The sequence below is a fragment of the Cryptomeria japonica genome, chromosome 1, assembly GCF_030272615.1.
Source record: "Cryptomeria japonica chromosome 1, Sugi_1.0, whole genome shotgun sequence".
Lineage (NCBI taxonomy): Eukaryota > Viridiplantae > Streptophyta > Pinopsida > Cupressales > Cupressaceae > Cryptomeria > Cryptomeria japonica.
In genome coordinates, this window is record NC_081405.1 from 390,892,230 (window position 1) to 390,912,231 (window position 20,002).

The 20,002-nt window shown below is 42.2% G+C and overlaps 1 protein-coding gene across 3 annotated transcripts in view; it reads left to right on the forward strand.

Annotated features, from left to right (window-relative positions):
• LOC131070921 (probable protein NAP1) overlaps window positions 1-20,002 on the forward strand; it is a 258,974-nt gene that overhangs the window by 218,701 nt on the left and 20,271 nt on the right. For all 3 annotated transcript variants that reach the window (XM_058006606.2, XM_058006607.2, XM_058006608.2), the window contains 3 exons: window positions 6,405-6,530; window positions 6,651-6,790; window positions 6,905-7,001. In XM_058006606.2, the coding sequence (XP_057862589.1) occupies window positions 6,405-6,530; window positions 6,651-6,790; window positions 6,905-7,001 (363 nt within the window). The remainder of the gene's footprint in view (window positions 1-6,404; window positions 6,531-6,650; window positions 6,791-6,904; window positions 7,002-20,002) is intronic.

A 20,002-nucleotide genomic window follows, 5' to 3' on the forward strand; every position in this document is an offset into this window, starting at 1 on the left:
GGTCGTCAAGCTAGTTGTGTTAGTAGGCAAAAGAAAAAGCTCGACTCTCTCCTTCACCAGAGATGTTCCCGCTCTCTCCTTTGGACTGTGTTAGATGGTTCTCCACTTCCTCACTCTTCCACCTGCTCCCAGACCATTTTGGTTCCTAAAGCCAGCGTCCCTTCTTTTGCACTGGATATCTCTAGACTCAACCCTGGGTCTTCTCTTCTGCAGTACCCTTCCTCTCAACGCTGCTCTCGACCGCTTGTCCAATCGCTCTCCTTACAAGACGGTCCTCAATCTTGCAATGAATTGCTCATGTATCCTGAGCCAGGTCCTCAATCTTGCAGAGGATTGCTCTAGTGTCCTGAGCCAATTTTGGCTTCGCAGCGACAGAGCAATTCACTTGAGTCTTCCAACCAACCGCTCCTTTCCAACGTCTTTCTTCCTTCGCCTCTAGGTACGCCTTGTTGTTCCTTCTCCCCTCTTCGTTTGTGTGTTTCTTCTTCTCTTAGCATTATTGATCCTTCCCTCTCCAGCGTTGATCTTGACCAGCCTCGAGCCCCTCCCTCTACCCAACCTTGCGACGTGTCTCCTTTGTCTGTCGTTGGTTCTTCTTCCTCCCCCTTCCCTTCCGCCAGGCGTACTTTCTCTAGCTCTTTGAATGGGACTTCCATTGAATGCGTTGTTGGTTTATACCACTACATTCTTCGAACTACTCCCTCCTGCAATGGGTTGGTGGTTCTTCATCCCATCCCCCAACCGCCCTCCTCGTACTCCTCGCCCTCTACCTGTACCTGCTCCCTTCCGATTCCTCCTTGCACCCCTTGCTCTATCTCCGATTGGGAGCACAAGTTGGTGGTCAACTTATCAAATGCCATCGTTGACCCCTGGGGGCTTTCAACTTTCTCAAGAAGGGATTGGGTTTTGCGTTAGCTCCTTGGTCCATTCCGTTTGTCGACTTCCTTGTAGAAGTTGAGAGCTCCATTCAAGCCCTCCCGAAGGATATTGCAGAGGAACTTAGGCAAGATTGTGTCGTAGCCTTATGGCAAGCCAAACCTCCTAAGTGCAATATCCTGAATGCAGAACTTAGAGCTTTCAAATCGTTGATGTGTAATAATGACCTGGTCATTTCTAAGGCAGATAAAGGAAATGCCACGATTATCATGAACAAAATTGATTACATCACCAAAATGAAGGATCTTTTGTCGGATTCGAGTAGCTACAAAATCCTCAACCACAATCCTTGTTCCTTTATTTTCTAAAAGATCAAATCTTTAGTGGCTAGCTCTTCTTTTGATAGTGACACTAAGACGCGGCTTCTCCCTTCCAAGGAAGTCACCCCTCCAATCTATGGGGTTCCCAAAATTCACAAAGACGAGGTCCCTCCTAGACCCATTGTCGATACTATGGGTTCCCCCACTTACAAGCTAGCTGCCCACCTAGCCAAGATTATCTCTCCCCTTGTCGGCCATTCTAACTCCTTTGTCAAAGACTCCTACTTTGTTGATTTCATTAAGGACATTCAGCTTGAGAGCAATGACCGGTTAGTCAACTTTGATGTGGTCTCTTTATCCACCAAGGTTCCCATTCTTGATGCCATTGAGATCATCAAAAGCAAGTCTAATAATGAAATTGCCGCTTTGGTTGAATTTTGCCTTAGATCAACCTTTTTCTCCTTCCAAGGTACCATCTATGAGCAGGTGGATGGTGTAGCCGTGGGCTCTCCTCTTTCTCCTGTCATTGCTAATCTTTTCATGGAACGATTTGAGGAAGTGGCCTTGTTCTCTTTTCCACTTAAACCTAGATGGTGGAAAAGGTATGTGGATGACACCAATGTTTGTTGGCCTCATGGGCTCCATAACTTGGAAGAGTTTCATGCCCACCTTAATAGCTTAGTTCCTAGCATCTTTTTCACCAAGGAACTTGAGCATGATAACCAAAATCTCCTTCTTAGATGTGCTCCTCGTCAAAAAGCAGGATGGCTCCTTGGCTCGTCATGTTTTTTGTAAGGCCACCCACACTGATCTCTACCTCCATTCTTCCTCCCATCACCATCCGGCGCAAAAAGCGAGCATTCTTAACACCTTGTCATTAGAACCTTTCGTATTTGTGATGAGGATAATTTAGAGCTTGAGTTGGCCCATCTTCGTCGTGTGTTCCTATTGATTAGGTTTAATGGCAAACAAATATCCAGAGCCATTGCTCAAGCTAGATCTTGCATCTCTCCCAAGCCCTCTTCTACCATGTCTTCTTCCTCCCCCTTTACCTCTCTCCCGTATATTGAGGGCATTTCTCACAAAATCTCTAAGATCCTCTTAAAAAGAGGTTTTCGTTGTGCCTTCAAGCCTGTTTCCACCTTGAGGGACCGGATGCCTACCTTGAAAGACCCTAGAGACATTCTCTTAGACTCTGGAGTCTACAAGATAGTGTGTTTGTGTGGCACCCCTTACATTGGTGAAACGGGCCACTCTTTCGCCACCAGAATCAAAGAGCACAGTGTCAACATTAGGCTGGAGCGTATTTCCAAGTTGGCTTTGGCGGAGCATGCCTCTTCCACCAAGCACCATATTTGTTTGGAAAGCACCCAAATCTTGTGCAAGGAAGATAGCTTTTTCAAGCACAAGCTCAAGGAAGCCATTGAAATCAACAACCATGCTTCCAACCTCAACCGAGATGAGGGATGGGGTCTTAGTCCTGCCTGGCTTCCTCTCCTCTTAAACCTTCGTTCTTTCCATCTTCATCATTCTTGACTTCTCTCCTTTAGGTTCTTCTCTCTCCCTTCCTTGGTTCCCTTCTAGTGTCTTGCTCCTCCGGTCTTCCCCCTCCGGGCTTCGGTTGTCCCCTTTTTCTTGTTACTCCTTTGTTTGTTGTTGTCTCCTCTCTCTTTGGCATTTTTCTTCTTCTCTTCCTTGTAGCTTCTTCGTGGTTCGTCTTCTTTTATGCTTGCGGTTTCCTTTCTCATATATATATATATATATATATGCTTTTTTGTTTTGGCCTTTTTATTTTTTGTTTTTTGGTTCTTTATTTCTTGCTGTTTCTTTTATTTTCAATTTTTTTAATTTTTATTTATATTTTTGCGGTTTACTTTTTCACACACACACACACACACATATATATATATAGTTGTTTTGTTTTTATTTCCTTCTTTTGTTATTTCTATTTTGTCTTTTATCTGTTTTGGTTTTCAATTTATTTATTTACTTTGCTGTTTGTATTCTCTTCTCCTTTGTCAAGTTGTTTTGTGTCTTTTATATATATATATATATATATAGAGAGAGAGAGAGAGAGAGAGAGAGAGAGAGAGAGAGAGAGAGAGAGACACACACACACACATAGAGTGTTTGTTATTTTATTCTCTCTTTATTTTCTTATTTTCTTGTTTTATGTTTGGTTTGGGTTATTTGTTTTTTGTATTGTCTCATTTATTTTTATTTATTATTTGTTTTCTTTTTTTCTTTCTTTTTGTTCTGTTCTCCTCCTTGCTCCTTTTTGGTGGTCTTGTCAGCCCTCCTCGATCCTTGTGCCTCCTCCCTCCCTCTTTTTAGCTCTTGGTCTGCTGCTTGATCATTTCTCACTTCTGCATGCTCTCTATTTGTCATCCTGATGATGGATCACGTAGTGCGATCCGAAACGTTGATGAAAAAACTCATACACAATCTAATCCGGAAGCATGCAAGATTAATATCTCATGGATTGTGGAAACTTGATGTCTACTAATATTAAAATTAATATACAAAAGAATTAAAATAAAAATTAAATTAAAATATAATTAAATATTATTAAAATTTGATTAAATTAATGAATGGTCAAAAGGCAAGAAATGATGAGTTGTGACTTCCCCAAATATGAGGTATAAAAGGGAGAAGAGAACTCATTTGAAGGGGGGAGAATTTGGGAATGAGAAGTGCACATCTGATTTAAATAAGTTCAGATCTGATTGTGAAAGGTTGTGTCCCTTTCAAGGGGCAGAAATAATGAAGAGTTGCACTCTTTCAAAAGGTGCTGATGGTGAATGGGCGTGTCTCTTGCCAAAGGGCATACATGATGAAGAGGTGTGACCTCTCCCTCACATTAAGTGATATAATGGAAAGGAATCAAAAGCCTCTAGGATATCACCATCGATCAGATCAGATCAGAACTGTTACTAAGTTACAGACAATACTTAATATGTATGTTTAATATATGAAGCCTGATAATGTTCTTATGCAGAATTTAATAATTATATTAATATAGACCACAGAGAAGAGTCTGTAAATCGGGTAAAAAAGGAATCAGAAACACCATCTTCAGCAGATTGAAGGCATCAGAGGAGAATATAATAAAAAAGACAGAAAAAGACGAACTGGCTGGAGATTAATACGGCACTCAACAAGAAAGGAAGGCATCAAAGGTATATTCAGAGACTGGTATGTTATAATCTGTTCTCAATATTCTATGGCTCTGAAATATATCAATCCCCCCATTCAAAATAATGTAATAATATAATTGTTCACAACCATATTCTGTTAAAGGGAAGAATAAATATAAACAGTAGGACTACAGAGATACAAGCAGACTGTTTTAGTTTCAACATTCTAACAGTATCCCTAAATTACCAGCCTTAGTCATCGAGAGAACTGCAATTAGAATAACTGACAATAGATATTGACTTTCATGCATTAGTTTACTTTCACGTATTATGCTTACCGTTTCATATGGATAGAAACTGGTAATCATTTCTGATGCAACGTTAGTTCCTAGTTATTACTTGCCCAAACTCTTCATGAAGGAGAGGATGAGGGATGTAGGAAGAGGATTAAGGCTGTCAACTAAGTAGGCCACCTTGCTGGATGCCTAAGTGCTTCCATCAAGGCCAAGAGGGTCAATTTTCCGCTCTTGGGCTTAGTCTGGTTAAGTTGGAAATTCCTGTGCATTTTCCTTATACTGATCCTACCATAAAAGGCTAGCAGCAACTCAGAAGATAAGACACAGATAGGTCAGTAACTTCAGCAGCCTGCTGAGTAGGCCGCCTTGGATGGGGCCTAAGATCTGCCACCAAGGCTAAAAGGGTCAATGTTCCGCTTTTGGGCTTAGTAAGGTTGACTGAATTACTTCTATCCTTGTCCTATCCCAAACCCTAGAATAAGTTTCATATTAATGTAGTTACATGTCCTAATCAAAAGCAATAACAGCTTGATTTATATATGGATATATACATCTATATGGTTTGTGTTTGATATGTGATGATTTCAGGACTTAGAGGCAAGAAATTGGAAGGACAATTTTCACAAGTAATTCCCTTAACCCTCATCTTCTGAATTTGTATAGTAGGGTTTAATTTGAGGCACTTAGAATATGGGACATTACAATTATAGATTGAATGAACAATAATTAATTAAATGTTATGGCAATATTTTAGATCAGAATTCACTGTGCTAGGTTTAAACTAAGTTGTCTCCTAAATTAAATGAATAGTTTGGATATTAAAAGTCTATTGAGTTAGGCTATTATTGTTAATCAGGTTAACTACTAGTAGGGAACATTACAAGTACTCACTACTGACAAACAATCCGCAAATCTCCATGCAATCACTGATCTTGAGAAATTTCTGTAAATGGCTTGCTACCATTTTACAAAAAATACAAAACACAATGATTACCAAGATATTCGATATTAATAAGGAGTGAAAGTCTCCTTCAATAAGAGTTGCAAAAGATCTATCTATAAAGGATAAGATCAACAATTAATAAAGAAAATGATAAGAACTTAACTAAAAGAATAAAGAATTTTTCTAAAGTCTATCCCAACAACTTATTTGACCATTATAAACTAAATATAAAAATATTACTTTAATAGTAGGAGGCTGGAGCAACCATTATCATCTTCTATATGTAGTTGAGTAACGTGTCATTGAGAAACCATCTCAAAGAGTATCAAAGGGTTTTGTTTATATAATTTTTAACAGTTTCATTATTGGAAGTTGTACATATAAAGAGTTAAATAATTTGTTTTTGGTTCATATAATAATTTGCACCCAATATCTATCATCACTCATGAGCATAAATTCTTCTCCAATTCCTATATGATATTTTCTATTGGTGCCAATCTCAAATCTGTACCATTTTTTAAATTCTTCTGAGTAATGATTTTTTATATTGATTTAAGCATTGTTTCCTTCTTTTGCATCAGCAACCCACATAATTTCACATTTTGAAGGATATCATCGTAAAAGAGTATTTAGTGTATAATATTCTTCTCATTTGCTAAGAATTATGTTTGTATTGGCAATCCACATTTGTATAGTTTTCTGATTTTACTTAACCTAGTTGATATTATTTCTAGTTAGGTATATTTAAGGTAGGTTTCAGATTATATTATTTTGAAGCTTTCTTGATACTATCTATTTTCTAAATATTTCATGCTATATTGGCTAATTGCAGGTTATAAAAATAGGCCGAGATGCAGTTTCATATGTGGAGTCTCTTATAGAATCAATTATGGGTGGGTTGGAAGGACTCATCAACATTCTAGATTCTGAAGGTGGTTTTGGTTCGTTAGAGTACAAGGTTTGTTTTGAATGTTTCATCTACAAAAATGCAGACATTGTATTGCTTACAAAAATGTTAGGTAACATCCCAAGAGTTTTGAATTGCGGTTTCATATGTTTTGTGTGTGCATTTTGGTAGCTTCTGCCAGAGCAAGCAGCAATACGCATGAATCATGCCGCCAAAGTTGCTATGCCATCAGCAAAGTCAATCAAAAGTAGTTTGGATTTACCATTTCCAGGGAATGAGAGTGAGCCTGCAAGTAGAGATACTATTAAAATGTATGTTCTAATATGTGTGCTTATTTACACTTTGTGGTATGTACTCATTTTTGGTGAGTGCTAAAGTGCTCATTTTTGGGAAGTACTAAAGTTAAGTGATAAATGAAATGCCAGGTTAGAAGCTGCAGTGCAAAGGTTGACAAGTCTTTGCTCAGCTTTGAACGAAATGGAACCGATATGTGTGCTGAACCATGTCTTTGTTCTAAGGGAGGTAAAATATCATACCTGGATGACAGTAGAATTGTATGGCTGTTTAATTTCACATATGTTGTCTTATTCATTTTGTTTTAACTTTTCATTTCACACATCATACACCATTTTATTCCTTTGTACTCAAAACTAAAATGTCCTTGGGTTTCAAAAAGCCTAATAATTGCATAATGACATACAATAGGTTTTCGATTAGATTTGATAAGTATTAGAAAACAATAAGGCCTTTGGGATCAGACTTTTTTATATTACAATAAGAAAGAACCAACAAAGTCCTATTCTGGTAGGGCAGAGAATGATGGTTCCGATGATGGCTTTTCTTGGACAATAGAGTGTTATAATTTATAAATGTCAGCCAAAGATGGTTATGAATTGCTTGGTGTATTTGTGTTTGTTGGGCCCTTAAAACAATCTCATTGTACATAAATAATCTCAATAAAAATATTACAAATTGGAATAACCCACTTTGGAATTCTACACTAACCAACCATGGCCAAACAATTTACCATCCAATTAGATGTTGCAACAGGGACATGACCACAACAACAAACGTATCAGTTTAGTAAACTATAACCAACAATGTCAATCTCCTCAAAATCTATGGCCACAATAATGGCGTAGTCTTTTTTGGAATCCAAAAATGAGGACAACCCCTTTGAATTTTTAGTTAAATTCATACCTTTATGTCTCTATTGCACGCATTTCAATGTAAAATTTTGCTTTAATTTGTGTTTGATCATTTGTGCAAGTTTTGGCCTTTCTTGTCCTAGTTTTAGTAGTTCTTTTGTGGTTTTTGTCCCTCTTAATGCAATTTCAGGTTTCTAGTGTCTTGTTGCAAGTAAGGGGGGGCTTTTTGTTTCCATTACAAGTAAATGAATTATACTTGCAATCGGGTCTCTAGGATCAGACTACAAGTAAATTTATTTACCTTTGTTTTTACCAACTTGTAATTAAGCTTTCTTTTTCTCTACTTGTAATCGGGGTTCTAACCGTCGATTACAAGTTTTCCTTGTGTTGTGTAAGTGGTCTTTAGTTGTAATCGTCTTTTTGTAACCCAACTGCAAGTGCCTCTTGCGTTTTTGTATTTCATTGTTTGTCGAGGCCCCAATCCACTTCTCCTCCCTCCACGATTTGAGGAAATATCATTAATATTCTAAGTAATGGTATTGTGAAAGGAGTGTTCTTCTTTTCTCATATTTATTTGGGACTTTGAATGCATCATTCATACTTCGCTTTCTCCTTTGGGGTCGCGTGAGAGTAGAGGATTTTTGTGCTTTGAATCCAGGTAATCTTCTTGCTTTGCTTTGCTCTCTTTTGTTTTTCATTGTATGGGCGCCTTTTATGATCCTCTTTTATTTTTGCTCTTTTTGTATTCCTTGTTTCAGCTGAGTGTTATAATATTTATGAAGCATTCACAGTGGTTTTTCCATTTGAGTCATGTATGTTTGAAATCGCTCTTCCCATCCTCTATGTTTTGAGTGCGTTTTGATTGTAATAAGCTCAAGATGGTTCGCTTGTAATCGGGTTATAAAGACCCGATTACAAGCTTACTTCCCTAAGCAATTTTGACTTGTAATCGGGTCCTTGTAACCCGATTGGATGGTTGATGATGGGCAGATCCTTGACCCAAAGTATACAAAACAAAGAGTTGCAGAAGCCCCTCTTCCTTCTCCTCAATGGTCAAAGAAAGAATGTGATTCTATTTTCGACAGATTTCAGCCCATTCTTGCTAACACCAATGCTTGACTGAAGAATAATAATGTCGAGACTATCAAGATTAAAGTTGGAGCAGAAAATGATTCAGCTGGACCAGTTGGACGAAGATCCGAGGTCAGGATCAAGTCCAAAGAAGGTGCTTCCTCTTCTGGCACTAGAATCAACTTAAGGGTCAGCAGAGCTTTGATTATTCCTCCACCCAAAAGTCTCATTGAAAGGGAAGGAGGAACCATAGGTGCAAATACATGTTATTGATGCTGACAATAATACTCATGAGGAGAATACAACAGGATCACCCCCTTATATAGGCTCAGATTCTCCTCGTACAGTTGTTCCCCAATTACCATTAACTGTACCCATGTCCCCAATTGATACGGATGTGGATTCTTTCTCCACCATTTATGTGGATCCTGTGGAACCAAGCACGTCTGTTTACGCTAGCATAGAAGTACCTATTGAGACCTCTCATGGTGGCTTGGAGAATGTCTTCAATGTAAATCCCTCATATGCCATCTTGTCTAGTGTATCTTTTCCTGAGGTTGATACTTCTGCCATGAAAATAAGTTCATGACAAAAGCTAGTCATGATTTGCCGCCTAAACAAACGCTTGACGTTGTTCAAACAGAGACTTCTCGAAGAGTAACGACTGTGGTACAGGCATAGCTTGTTCCCTCACAAACCACAGTTGTAGTCTCAGATGTGAACTCATTAGAACTACCCCCTTGGTTGAGTTCAATTGCGCCCAAAAGGAAGAAGCAGGAGATCTTTCTTGACATATTTGATTTCCAACAGCTCAGGAGACCTAAGCCAAGGGCTACTAAGAAGGCAAAGACAGTCTCACGGGTGGTGGTAGATAGCAATAAAATGAAATATGCAGCAGTGGCAAAGCCTTTAGTTGAGAAACCACCAGAAGAAATGCAGCTATAAGATTACAGGCTTGCCAGGATAAAACTTGGAAAGCAGGCACATACAGGTATCAAACATGATGCCACGGATTCGGTAGCTTCACTGGTATAAAGCTATGATGAGCTACTGGCGAAAAAGAATGAGCTCAAGGAGAAAAGTTTACAACTCATTACAATGATCCAAAAGATCACTAATTCTTCAGAACAGGTTGATTCTTTGACCTCCTCCACATCTGAAGAATCTGTTAAGCAATTGGAGAAAGTTGCTCAAAAGGCCAAGGCAGTTGATTCTTGGGTAGATTAATTGATTGATCAAAGCACTCAGGTGTTAAAGAAAGCATTGCATGTGTTGAGCAATGTAAGAACAGCAAAAATAAAGTTGAATGAGACTTTGGAGACCTTTAACCAAAGTCTAGAATCAATGGAGAAGGATTTGAGGATCTGGCATGAGATGGATCAGATCAAGTTGGAAATCCTATGCAACAATATGGTGATACCAGGCAGACAAAGGTATATAGAATTTGATGAACTTTTGACCAACAAGTCATTGGTTATCAAAGATGTACAGTCTACTCCTGAAATGAGTGACGAGGTGGAGCAAGATGTCCTCTCTAATTTTGACAAGATATCTTGCAAGATCTTAAGTCATGATGGAGAGTTGCTCACAGAAGATTTGGTACTTACGGAATTAATGTCAAAGCTTCGTCAAGAACTGGAATCAAAATAGTTTACTGTGGCCTCAATCCACAAGTTTGTGAATTACCAAGTGTTCTTTCATAAAATGCAAATTGTTCTTGAGGAGCACAAGGAGGCAACAGTAAGGTATTATGATGTTATCATTAAGATTGTTGTTGTTGCTAGAAATACGACAAGTCCTGATTCCAATGAGTTGCAGAAATCCGTCGACAAATTCCAATCCTTCATGGCCAAAAATAGGAAAGAATAAGAAGTGTCTCATGACACTTGCATTTTTGTTTTCAACAAATTACATGTAGTGTCAGGATTCATGATTGCAAGTGGATTTCCACTTGTAACCCTGTAAATTGCAATTGCATGTAAACAAATTACAAATTGGTTAGTAATAGAACTATAATTTGAATAAGTCATAGTTAGTCAGTTAGTTGTGGAAAAAGTCTTAGTTAGTTGACTTGTCCCACATTTTTCTCTTAGCCCCTCTCCTATATATACACGAGGGTGCCCTTTGTAATTGTAATCTTTTTAGCAAGCAAGAAAACTCTACAGAAATTTGCAATCGTAGAGACTTTGAGCTTTATACTTGTAAACTATTTATCCTCAAGTAATATCAAAAGAGTTTGGAATTTCAGACTTTGTGTTGAAGCCTTACTTATGTGCCCATTGTGCTCGTGTCATAGTGGAGTACTATTTTGTATTTGCTTGAGGTTAAAGTGCAAATTGTTGAGAAGAACTTCACTCTGATTATTTGCAGACTTTGTGTTACAAATATTGAAGATTGAATCAATATAGTTTAGTGTTGAAAGTTGAGAAGAGTTGCAAGACTTTATGCTTGTGGTTGTTCCTATTTAAAGTGATTCAAAGGTGCATCATACTTGCAGACTTTGTGCTGCTATATGTTGTATATTGTTCTTGTTTTATTATTCTGGAAAAGGTAGATAGGATTGTGGGAACTCAAGAATTTGTGCTTAGTTGTTGTTTTCTCATCCTGGAGGAGGTGACAAAAGTCTTTGTGCTTTCAGGCTAGCTTGCCGGTTCGGGTTCGGGCACCAGTTCGGGTTTGAAGAACCGGTATGCCGATACGACAAAATTTTGAAAAGGGGTTTGGGTTCGTTTGGGTTTGTTAGTACAAAAACATGTAAATTTTATATATATATATATATTTTAATATTTGTGCAGCCTATAAGCATGAATTAAGATTAGCATGTCACATAGCATCATATAAACAACAAAACAAACATAAACTTGTAATCATAGCATCATGATCATACCATAATAGCATCATATACATCAAGTTTAATATCAAAATGACAAAATATTCAAGTATCATTGTTTCAACTTTCAACAATATAAAGTTTAACCATCAAATGGATCAGCTAATTCATCCTCCTCCTCATCGTTGACATTGGCATTAGATGAGCCAACGCCACTTGCACTTGCACTATAAGTTTGCTCGCCCTCCAAGTCATCAAGTGTCAATGCAAGAAGCTGAGAAGTGGGAGCATCCAAATCAGTATGCTCTGGTTCTATATCCCACATCTTTGTTTCTCCTTGTGTGTAGTCACGTTGTTTGTGTGAAAGAAGACGTAGGTTGGAATGCACATATACTAAATTCTCCGCTCTTTTTTATAGCAACCTATTGCGCTTTACTAAGTGAATGAAATAGTATGTGCCCCAATCTCTTTTTGAAGCAAATGAACTAGCAACCTATGAAGACAAAGTAAACAATTAAAGTTATACATTAATAAAATTAAAATTAAAAATTACTAGCAACCTATGAAGACAAAGTAAACTATAAATAAACTTGTGATAAATTTTAATTAATTAAACTTGTGATAAAACATTTACAGCGAGGGGTTGTAGGTGTTGGAAGTACCACCAGCTATGAGCATCCTTCTTGGATCTATGACGAAGTGCCTCAACACTTAGACCATTTCCATTTGCGAATTCTATGAACTCATTTGTAACAATATCTTGCAAATCATCATCAGGATATAGTCTAAGAAATGCTGCCTTGTACCCATCAAATGCTTCTAGATCTCTCCATGGTGGAATCCTTCTTGGTTTATCAAGAAACTGATTGCTATAATACTTTGGTGTCAAGGCATAGGCAAGAAGATGCAAAGGAGTGGTCATCTTATTCCACCTTTCTACAATAATTGCTTCCACTTCTTTGAAGAATTTCTCCTTGGGGTCATTCTTTTTTGCATTTATAGTGAACTTTATTTTTTCAATCATTGAGTCAATGCCATCATAAATCTCACCAATGCAAGGCCTATTGGTGGCAATATTGTCCACGTATAAAACTAGTTAATTAAGTTGTAATTGTCTTTGTTAGTTCGGTAACCGAGGGATGGTAGTTATGGGTGCGACGGTTGGCCCTCGCACCCCCTCCAACCGTCGCACCCCCTCGGTACCTTTATATACCTTAGAAGGTAACTTGTAAGACACGATTATGAATGGAATAACATCTCTTATATTTTATCTGATATCTATGGCATTATTATTCTGCATTACGTGTTTTATCTGTATGTTTTAAGCTTGTCACCTGAGAGGGCAAACATTTGGCACCGAATTTTGAGGTGGTTTTGCGTGCCATGATTGGCAGTTATGATAGACACAACCACCAGTCTGTATTTGACTATCAGCACCAGCGGATAACCATTTCTTTCACGATAAGTGAGTTCAGTAGGGTGTTTGGCATACCGGGGTTGAAAGGGAAAAAAATACACTTATAGAAAATCACTCCAAAAAACCATGCCACATTGCTCCAGTTGATGTTGTGCGATAACCTCACCCAGGGAGAAAAAGATAGTCTCAAAAGTGCAGGCAAGAGTAGGGGGGTAAAGAAAACATTTTTGGTCAAGGGAGTATGGCACTACCTGTTGCTCGTGGTGAAGAGTCGCCTCACAGGTGCCATCCACACGTCTGACATAGCTATCGCACAGATAGTGTTGATGAATGGGATGCACAACGGGGTGGTGTATGATTGGGCATCACTGTTGGCGGATAGGATGCACGAGTCCATGACACTACATTACAAGAAATTTTGCATGCCGCATCATGCCATTGGGTTATTCCTCGATGTAGTCCACACACAGATCACCCCAGGCTCACAGCCATTGGAGCCACAAGGTCTTGTTGAACCGGACCAGCCGCCCATATTCTATTGGTCGCACTTGAACGTCTTGGCACATGGCGTGGAGGCACGACTCGGCACAAAAAGGAAGAAGCCCACCATGTCAGAAATAGAGTCCGACACAGAAGAGTCCGACGCAGAGGAAGATGCTAATAGCGGCAGGGAGGAATTTGCAGATACCTCCCAGGTGAGCGGAGGGAGCTTTCGGTTGGCCGGAAGAGGGAGTGACCAATTGCCTGAAGAAGAGGTAGTGGAATCGGCAAGTGTAGAAGGGTCCGTTTTAGCATCGCAACAGGTCCACTTTACACCAGCCCGCCTACTGCAGACTTGTCAGTTGGCGGTGCCGCGGTCATTCGGGACGGTCAGCATAGTCACCACGGTGCTAGTACCTAGCTTTGGGCAGCCTCGTGTGACGATAGCTATGACACCACCCATAGTAGGGATAGACTCTGGAGTGGCGACCATTCAGGATGGGCCGGGTATCTCGGTGAGTGCAAGGGCTCCCACGGAGCAGGTTGTGCATGAAGTGCCGGATGTGCCAGGTTATAATCAGGAAGCAATGATGGAAGCAAGCACTCTCCATGATGACCTCAGTGCCTGGTTGAGTCGTTACCAGCTTGCACCCGTGGCATCGGTGGGGGAGGCCGCTCTATCTCTAGGTAGGGCCATGCATTCCTTGGATATCATTGATCTCGAGGGGAGTTCTCCGAGTAGTAGGGCGCTTCAGAGGGCTGCGTCACCCCCTGCAGATGTAGTAACCAGTCCTTAGAGAGAGGAGGGGGTGCCTGTGGGAGTACAGCAAGGTACAGGAGAGTTGGAGCAGTTAATTGCCGAGATGACTCTGGGAGCACAGCGGCTTGTGTCATTTGCCACACTCCAGGCGGATGTCGCCATGGTTGAGTAGATAGAGAGGTTGTTGACCTTTGTCTGCACCGGATGCAGAGAGGAGTTTGAGAGGTGTTTTGAGTGTGCCGGGTGGCTTGAGACAGAGAACCTGGCGATGCTGGAGGCTTGGCGCCTCACTAAGGGGGTTGGCGAGACCTGGATGCAGTCGTTGTTGAGAGAGGTGGAGTAGGCCTTCCACGAAGGTTATCTTGAGCTTCGGAGGACACAACAGACGACATCCACAGTTGAGGCCTTGCGCGTAGCAGCAATGACAGCTCGGGGGGAGTTGACTGCTAGGTTTCGCGAGCTGGAGGCTACCGTGGCACAGAGTCAGACAGCAATGGACACTTTAGTAGCAAAGAAGTCTGTCTTGCTGATACAACTGGAAGAGGAAAGGGCATCTAGAGCGCAGTTGGAGACTTGATTGGTCAGTGCATTGGAGAGCATGGACAAGAAGGATAAGGAGGTGTTGGAGGCAGCCTCTATGGTAAAGACTGCCATGGAGCGGCAGATGGTGGCGAAACGGGACCTGAAGTGGAGGACGGAGCAAGTGTACGAACTCCATGGGCAATTGGCATCCACCGCTACACCACCACCGGCGCCTTCTTCCTCAGGGGCGCCCCCTGCACCCCCTTAGCTTTTGATTTTGGGTTTTGTAGTCACCATGTATTCTCCATTTTGTTGTAAGTCGCTTGGAGACGACTTTTCTTTTTTGGGGGATGATGTTGGCGACAATATTGTCCACGAATAAAACTAGTTAATTAAGTTGTAATTGTCTTTGTTAGTTCGGTAATCGAGGGATGGTAGTTACGGGTGTGACGGTTGGGCCTCGCACCCCCTCGGTACCTTTATATACCTTAGAAGGTAACTTGTAAGACACGATTATGAATGGAATAACATCTCTTATATTTTATCTGATATCTATGGTATTATTATTCTGCATTACGTGTTTTATCTATATGTTGTAAGCTAGTCACCCGAGAGGGCAAACAAGGCCTATCCATGTCGGTATAGCGAATCATACTTATAATGGGCTCAGTGATACTTAGGAGATATGTAACAAGATCCCACCATTTCTCATTCAATATTCTCTCCCTATTTTTTTCTGCCCTCTCACTGCTACTGCGCTTCCATACAGTCCAATTGTTGTTGATCACCATATTGCATAGGGCCACTCTAACTTTCACAAGTCATCTTAAGACGATTGTGTTTGATGCAAAACGGGTCTCAGCAACCTATAACACAAATTAATGCCAAAATGATTAAAAAATAAAGCCAAACTTTAAAGAAGAATACACAATGATATTATGAACATTGAAATTAAAAAAATCAGAAAATGTAAAATTAAATTACTATTTCACTTACCTTCAATAGCTCCAAATTCGAAAAGGATCTAAAAATCACTTGAGACATGTGGTGGTTTGTGATGAACATTTGGATGTCCTTGGCCTCTGCATACACATCTCTGATCCATTTTATTTTAGTCCCAATCCTTTGTAGCATAAGATTGAGTGAATGGACCGCACAAGGTGTCTAAAAGATGTGATCATGGCGTTCCTCAACCAACAAATCAGCAGCTCTACAATTTCTTGCATTGTCCGTTATGACTTGGACAACATTGCGGGGTCCCACTGACTCAATGGCGGAGATGAGAATTTCTGCAATAAATTGGCCATCTTTTACTTGACCCTCACAATCCATAGCTTTCAAAAACATTGCCCCTTTAGGGGACACCGCTATGACATTGATCAATGGACGATTTTTAGCATCTTTCCACCCATCTGAAACAATTGTTACACTTGTCTCGGCCCATGAATCCCTTATGGGTTTCAATGCATCTTCAACCCTCTTCACCTCTGTTTACCCTCTCGGGTGAATAACTTAAAGCATAAAGTACGTAATGCAGAATAAGAACGCCATCGATATCAGACAAGTATAAGATATGTTATTCCATCCATAATTCGTGTGTTGCAAGTTACATTCGGAAGTATTTAAAGGTACCGAGGGGGTGCGAGCTCCAACCGTCGCACCGCAACTACCACCCCACTGTTGCCAACTAACCAAGACAATTACAACTTAATTAACTAGTTTTATTTCCGTGTACAATATTGCCGCCAACATCATCCCCCCCAAAAGAAAAGAAGTCGTCTCCGGACGACTTAATATAACATAGATATGACATTAAACAGAACTACTGATGCTAGTCGAGCCCGGAACTTATACACCTGCTGCGTCCTCGCTCGAAAACCCTTTTTTGCTACCATCCGATGCTCAAATGCGGATTTCACCATTAGTGCTTCCTTTGACATCACAATCCTCCTATGCCTAAACCAAACTTGTCTGCAAAACATGCTTTTCAGTCGCCGCCTCCACCAACTGCTACTCAAATGAGACTGTCTCCCTAGCCAAATTGTCCTCGATAGCAACCCGCGCTGCCCTCGCGACATCCAACTCTTGGGTACGCTGAGCTATGTCTCACGCTAGTACTGCCTCCAACCTGGTGGCCAATTCCTCTCGAGCCCTCTCTGCATCCACCAAGGCAACCTCACATCCAGCCGAGACATACTCCAAGTTCCTCAAGCATACCATTCCTACCTGGAGGTGGCCACAACCCTTTGGCACAAAGGCTAGGAGACACCTCAAATCCTCCATCACACTCCCCAAAGGCTAAAAAATGAACTGAATAACTCCCCGGTGTCATACAACTGCGCGGACCTGCAATGCCTTCCCTCAAACTTTGTTTGTTCCCAACCTCCAAATCCGTCTCCCTCTACGGCTTATGGCTTCCCTGCCAATGCTTAGCTGCAAGCTTCTTTCTCACAGTACGGACAACCACAACACTTACTGTGACATCTCTAATGCCCTTCGCCCAACTCCAACAAGTGTACTGTAGCTCAAAAATAAACTGGGGTTTGGGGGCAGTGCCCCCAGCGGGGTTGAGGGGCAGCACCCCTCGCGGGGTCCCTTCTTCTACACTCCAATATTTTCAATGTCCAGGCTCCAGATGTCATCGAATAATTTTTCAATATGGTCGTCGTCATCGTTTTTTTTTTTTTTGGTCCACTGTAATGTCCCCGATGGCACCCCAGCCATATAACCTCCCCGTACGGTCAACAACAGCACTGACACCTCCAATTGTGCAGCCACCTTCCCGTGCCTGCCCTGTGCTTGCGTGGGCGCTGCGTTGTTGGGCGAAGTGCGTTTGGGGCTGTTGCGTGTTTTATTTCTCTATTGGCGGTGATGTCCACCGCATGGTCGTGTCCACTGCCGGTGGTCCACCATCGGTGTTACCACCGCACGATGGTCCCACTGTCGGTGGTCCACCGCATTGTGGTTCCACCGTCGGTGTTACCATCGTCGGTGTTACCACCGCACGGTGGTCCCACCGTCGGTGGTCCACCGCACGGTGGTTCCATCGTCGGTGTTGCCACCGCACGATGGTCCCACCGATTGGTGGTTCCACTATTGGTGGTCCACCACACGATGGTCCCACTGTTCGGTGGTTCCACCGTATGGTGGCCCCCACCATTGTGCGCCTCCTTTTTTTCTTTCTTCTTTTTTTTTTGTCTCGTACGGACCGTACGGTTGTTTTTTTTTTTCCAATTTCCCAATTTAGTTGTCTAGAGAGTCATTGGCTCGGGTCCCCTGTCTCTGGGATCGCCCTTCATCCTTCTCGTTTTTCCTCGCCCAAGAGTCTCCCGCGTTGGTCCCGTGCCTCTCAAGTCGCTTGCCCGGCCTCTCGAGTCCCCTTCCATCCTCTCGGGTCCCCCTCCAGCCTCTCGGGTCCCATGCGCGCTTCGCGTGGTAGGGTTTCAATTTGGACCCGTTGGTGGCAAGTCTATTTTCAATGGCCATCCGAAGACCTGGAACCACAAATTCTACGGCAACCATGGTCTCCTTCCCGTACATAAGAAGAAGAAGAATAATAAAGATTTTGAAGGCTGTGGCCTTCCACACAGGGTTCCAATCGTTGCCAATAATCTTGGGATTATCTACGTCATCGAGGTTTGGGGCGTCTCCCTTCCAATATTCTCTGTATTCCGGCAGGTACACCTTCTCTGTTGCTTTCTCTGGTTCCTCTACTTGGAGCCTGTAGCTCTGGAACATTTTGTAATCCTCCATTTGCCAATGGAAGAGCCCGTTCAATGACCCTGTCTCATCCTCGGAGCACTCTCCTAGTTTGAGAATCCCTTCGTCGTTGGGCTCCCTGCAGCCCCGTCCTTCGTCCCTCGGGTCGCCTTTTCCTTCATCCTCCAATTCCGAAGATGATGCCAGTTCCTCGTCAACAACCTGGGTCCTCAGATCAATGGTGTACTTCCGCCCCCCTTTCTCCATAGAAAGGGTGTTCTTTTTCCAGTCGTGGTTCACCTTTGCTGTAACCAGCCACCCTCTACCTAAGATGGCGTCGTACCCCTTCTTCTTGAGTGGGATTACCACAAAATCTAGTATGAAAGGTTGTGTGCCGATGGTGACCGGTTGGGCCATCAGGGTGGCGAGTGGCTTGATGTCGTGTTGGTTTGCACCTACCAAGTTGAACGTGGGTGGCCATAGTGTTGGCTTCCCCAGCTTCTTCCATGTATCCTCGGGCAGTACATTCACCCCCGAACCTCCGTCCACGATGGTGTCTTTGAGGATAGCCCCGAGAATTCCCATCTCTACTACAGCAAGATGCCGACCACTATTTAAGGCCAACAACATTGGGTCAGCCGAGGGGCTGAATGGAACTTCCGCTCGTGTGGCACGCAAAGGTGCCTGCGCAACGATTTGTATGGAATTAAAAATGGCGGTTCTTAACTGTGGCATTGTTTCTAGAAGGTCCTTTACCCTTATAGGTACTTCCATCTGCAGTACTTGCCCAATGATGTTATTTTCCGCTTCCGTACGGGATGATGTACTCGCCACCTCGTTGTCCCGTCGTTCGGCTGTCATCTCATGTTCAATATTGGCCTTTGCCTCCCGTAATCTCTCCTTCTCTGTACGGGGGTCAGGATAAGTCGCCTTTTTCGTTTGGGCGCGGGTGATCGCCAGTATTTCTTTCTCACCAGTCTTCTCAGCCTTCTCAATGTTGAGGAGATTAACCCCTGCCTGTGGGCAATTTGCGTCCTCATGGTCGCCTAGCCCACACCATCGACAGAGGTGCTGAGGGGTGGCTTCCTTCGTGCAATCACGGGCGAAGTGCCCCCACTGATTACAGGCCCTACATTGGATAATTTGCCGGCCCTTGGCGTCATACTGGATACGGCTTCCGTTATTGTTATTGTTGCTATTCCTTCCTTCGCCGCGTCTGTTGTCCCGGTAACCTCCAGATGATGCCGTTGTGTTGGTTTGCTGGGCCGTACCCGCTGGTGCAGATGTTGTGGCCTGCTCCGTGAACAACACTTGGCTCATTTGCGTACTTCGGGTTTTCGTGTTGTATGGGCATTCCTTGATGGAGTGTCCCATCACTTGGCAAATCTCGCAGAATGCTTTCTTCAGGCAAGTGCCCTTTGTGTGCCCCTCCTCTTTGCACTCAGTGCACCATATGTCCCCTTCGGTCCGACCGGTGCTTCTCATTGTTTTGAATTCCCTCCTCATTCGCTCCATGTCTTTCTGGAGCGCTTGCACCCGTTTGCCAGCCTCGTTGTCGCTGTCGCTTTCCTGTGACGAGTCATCCTCCTCGGACGA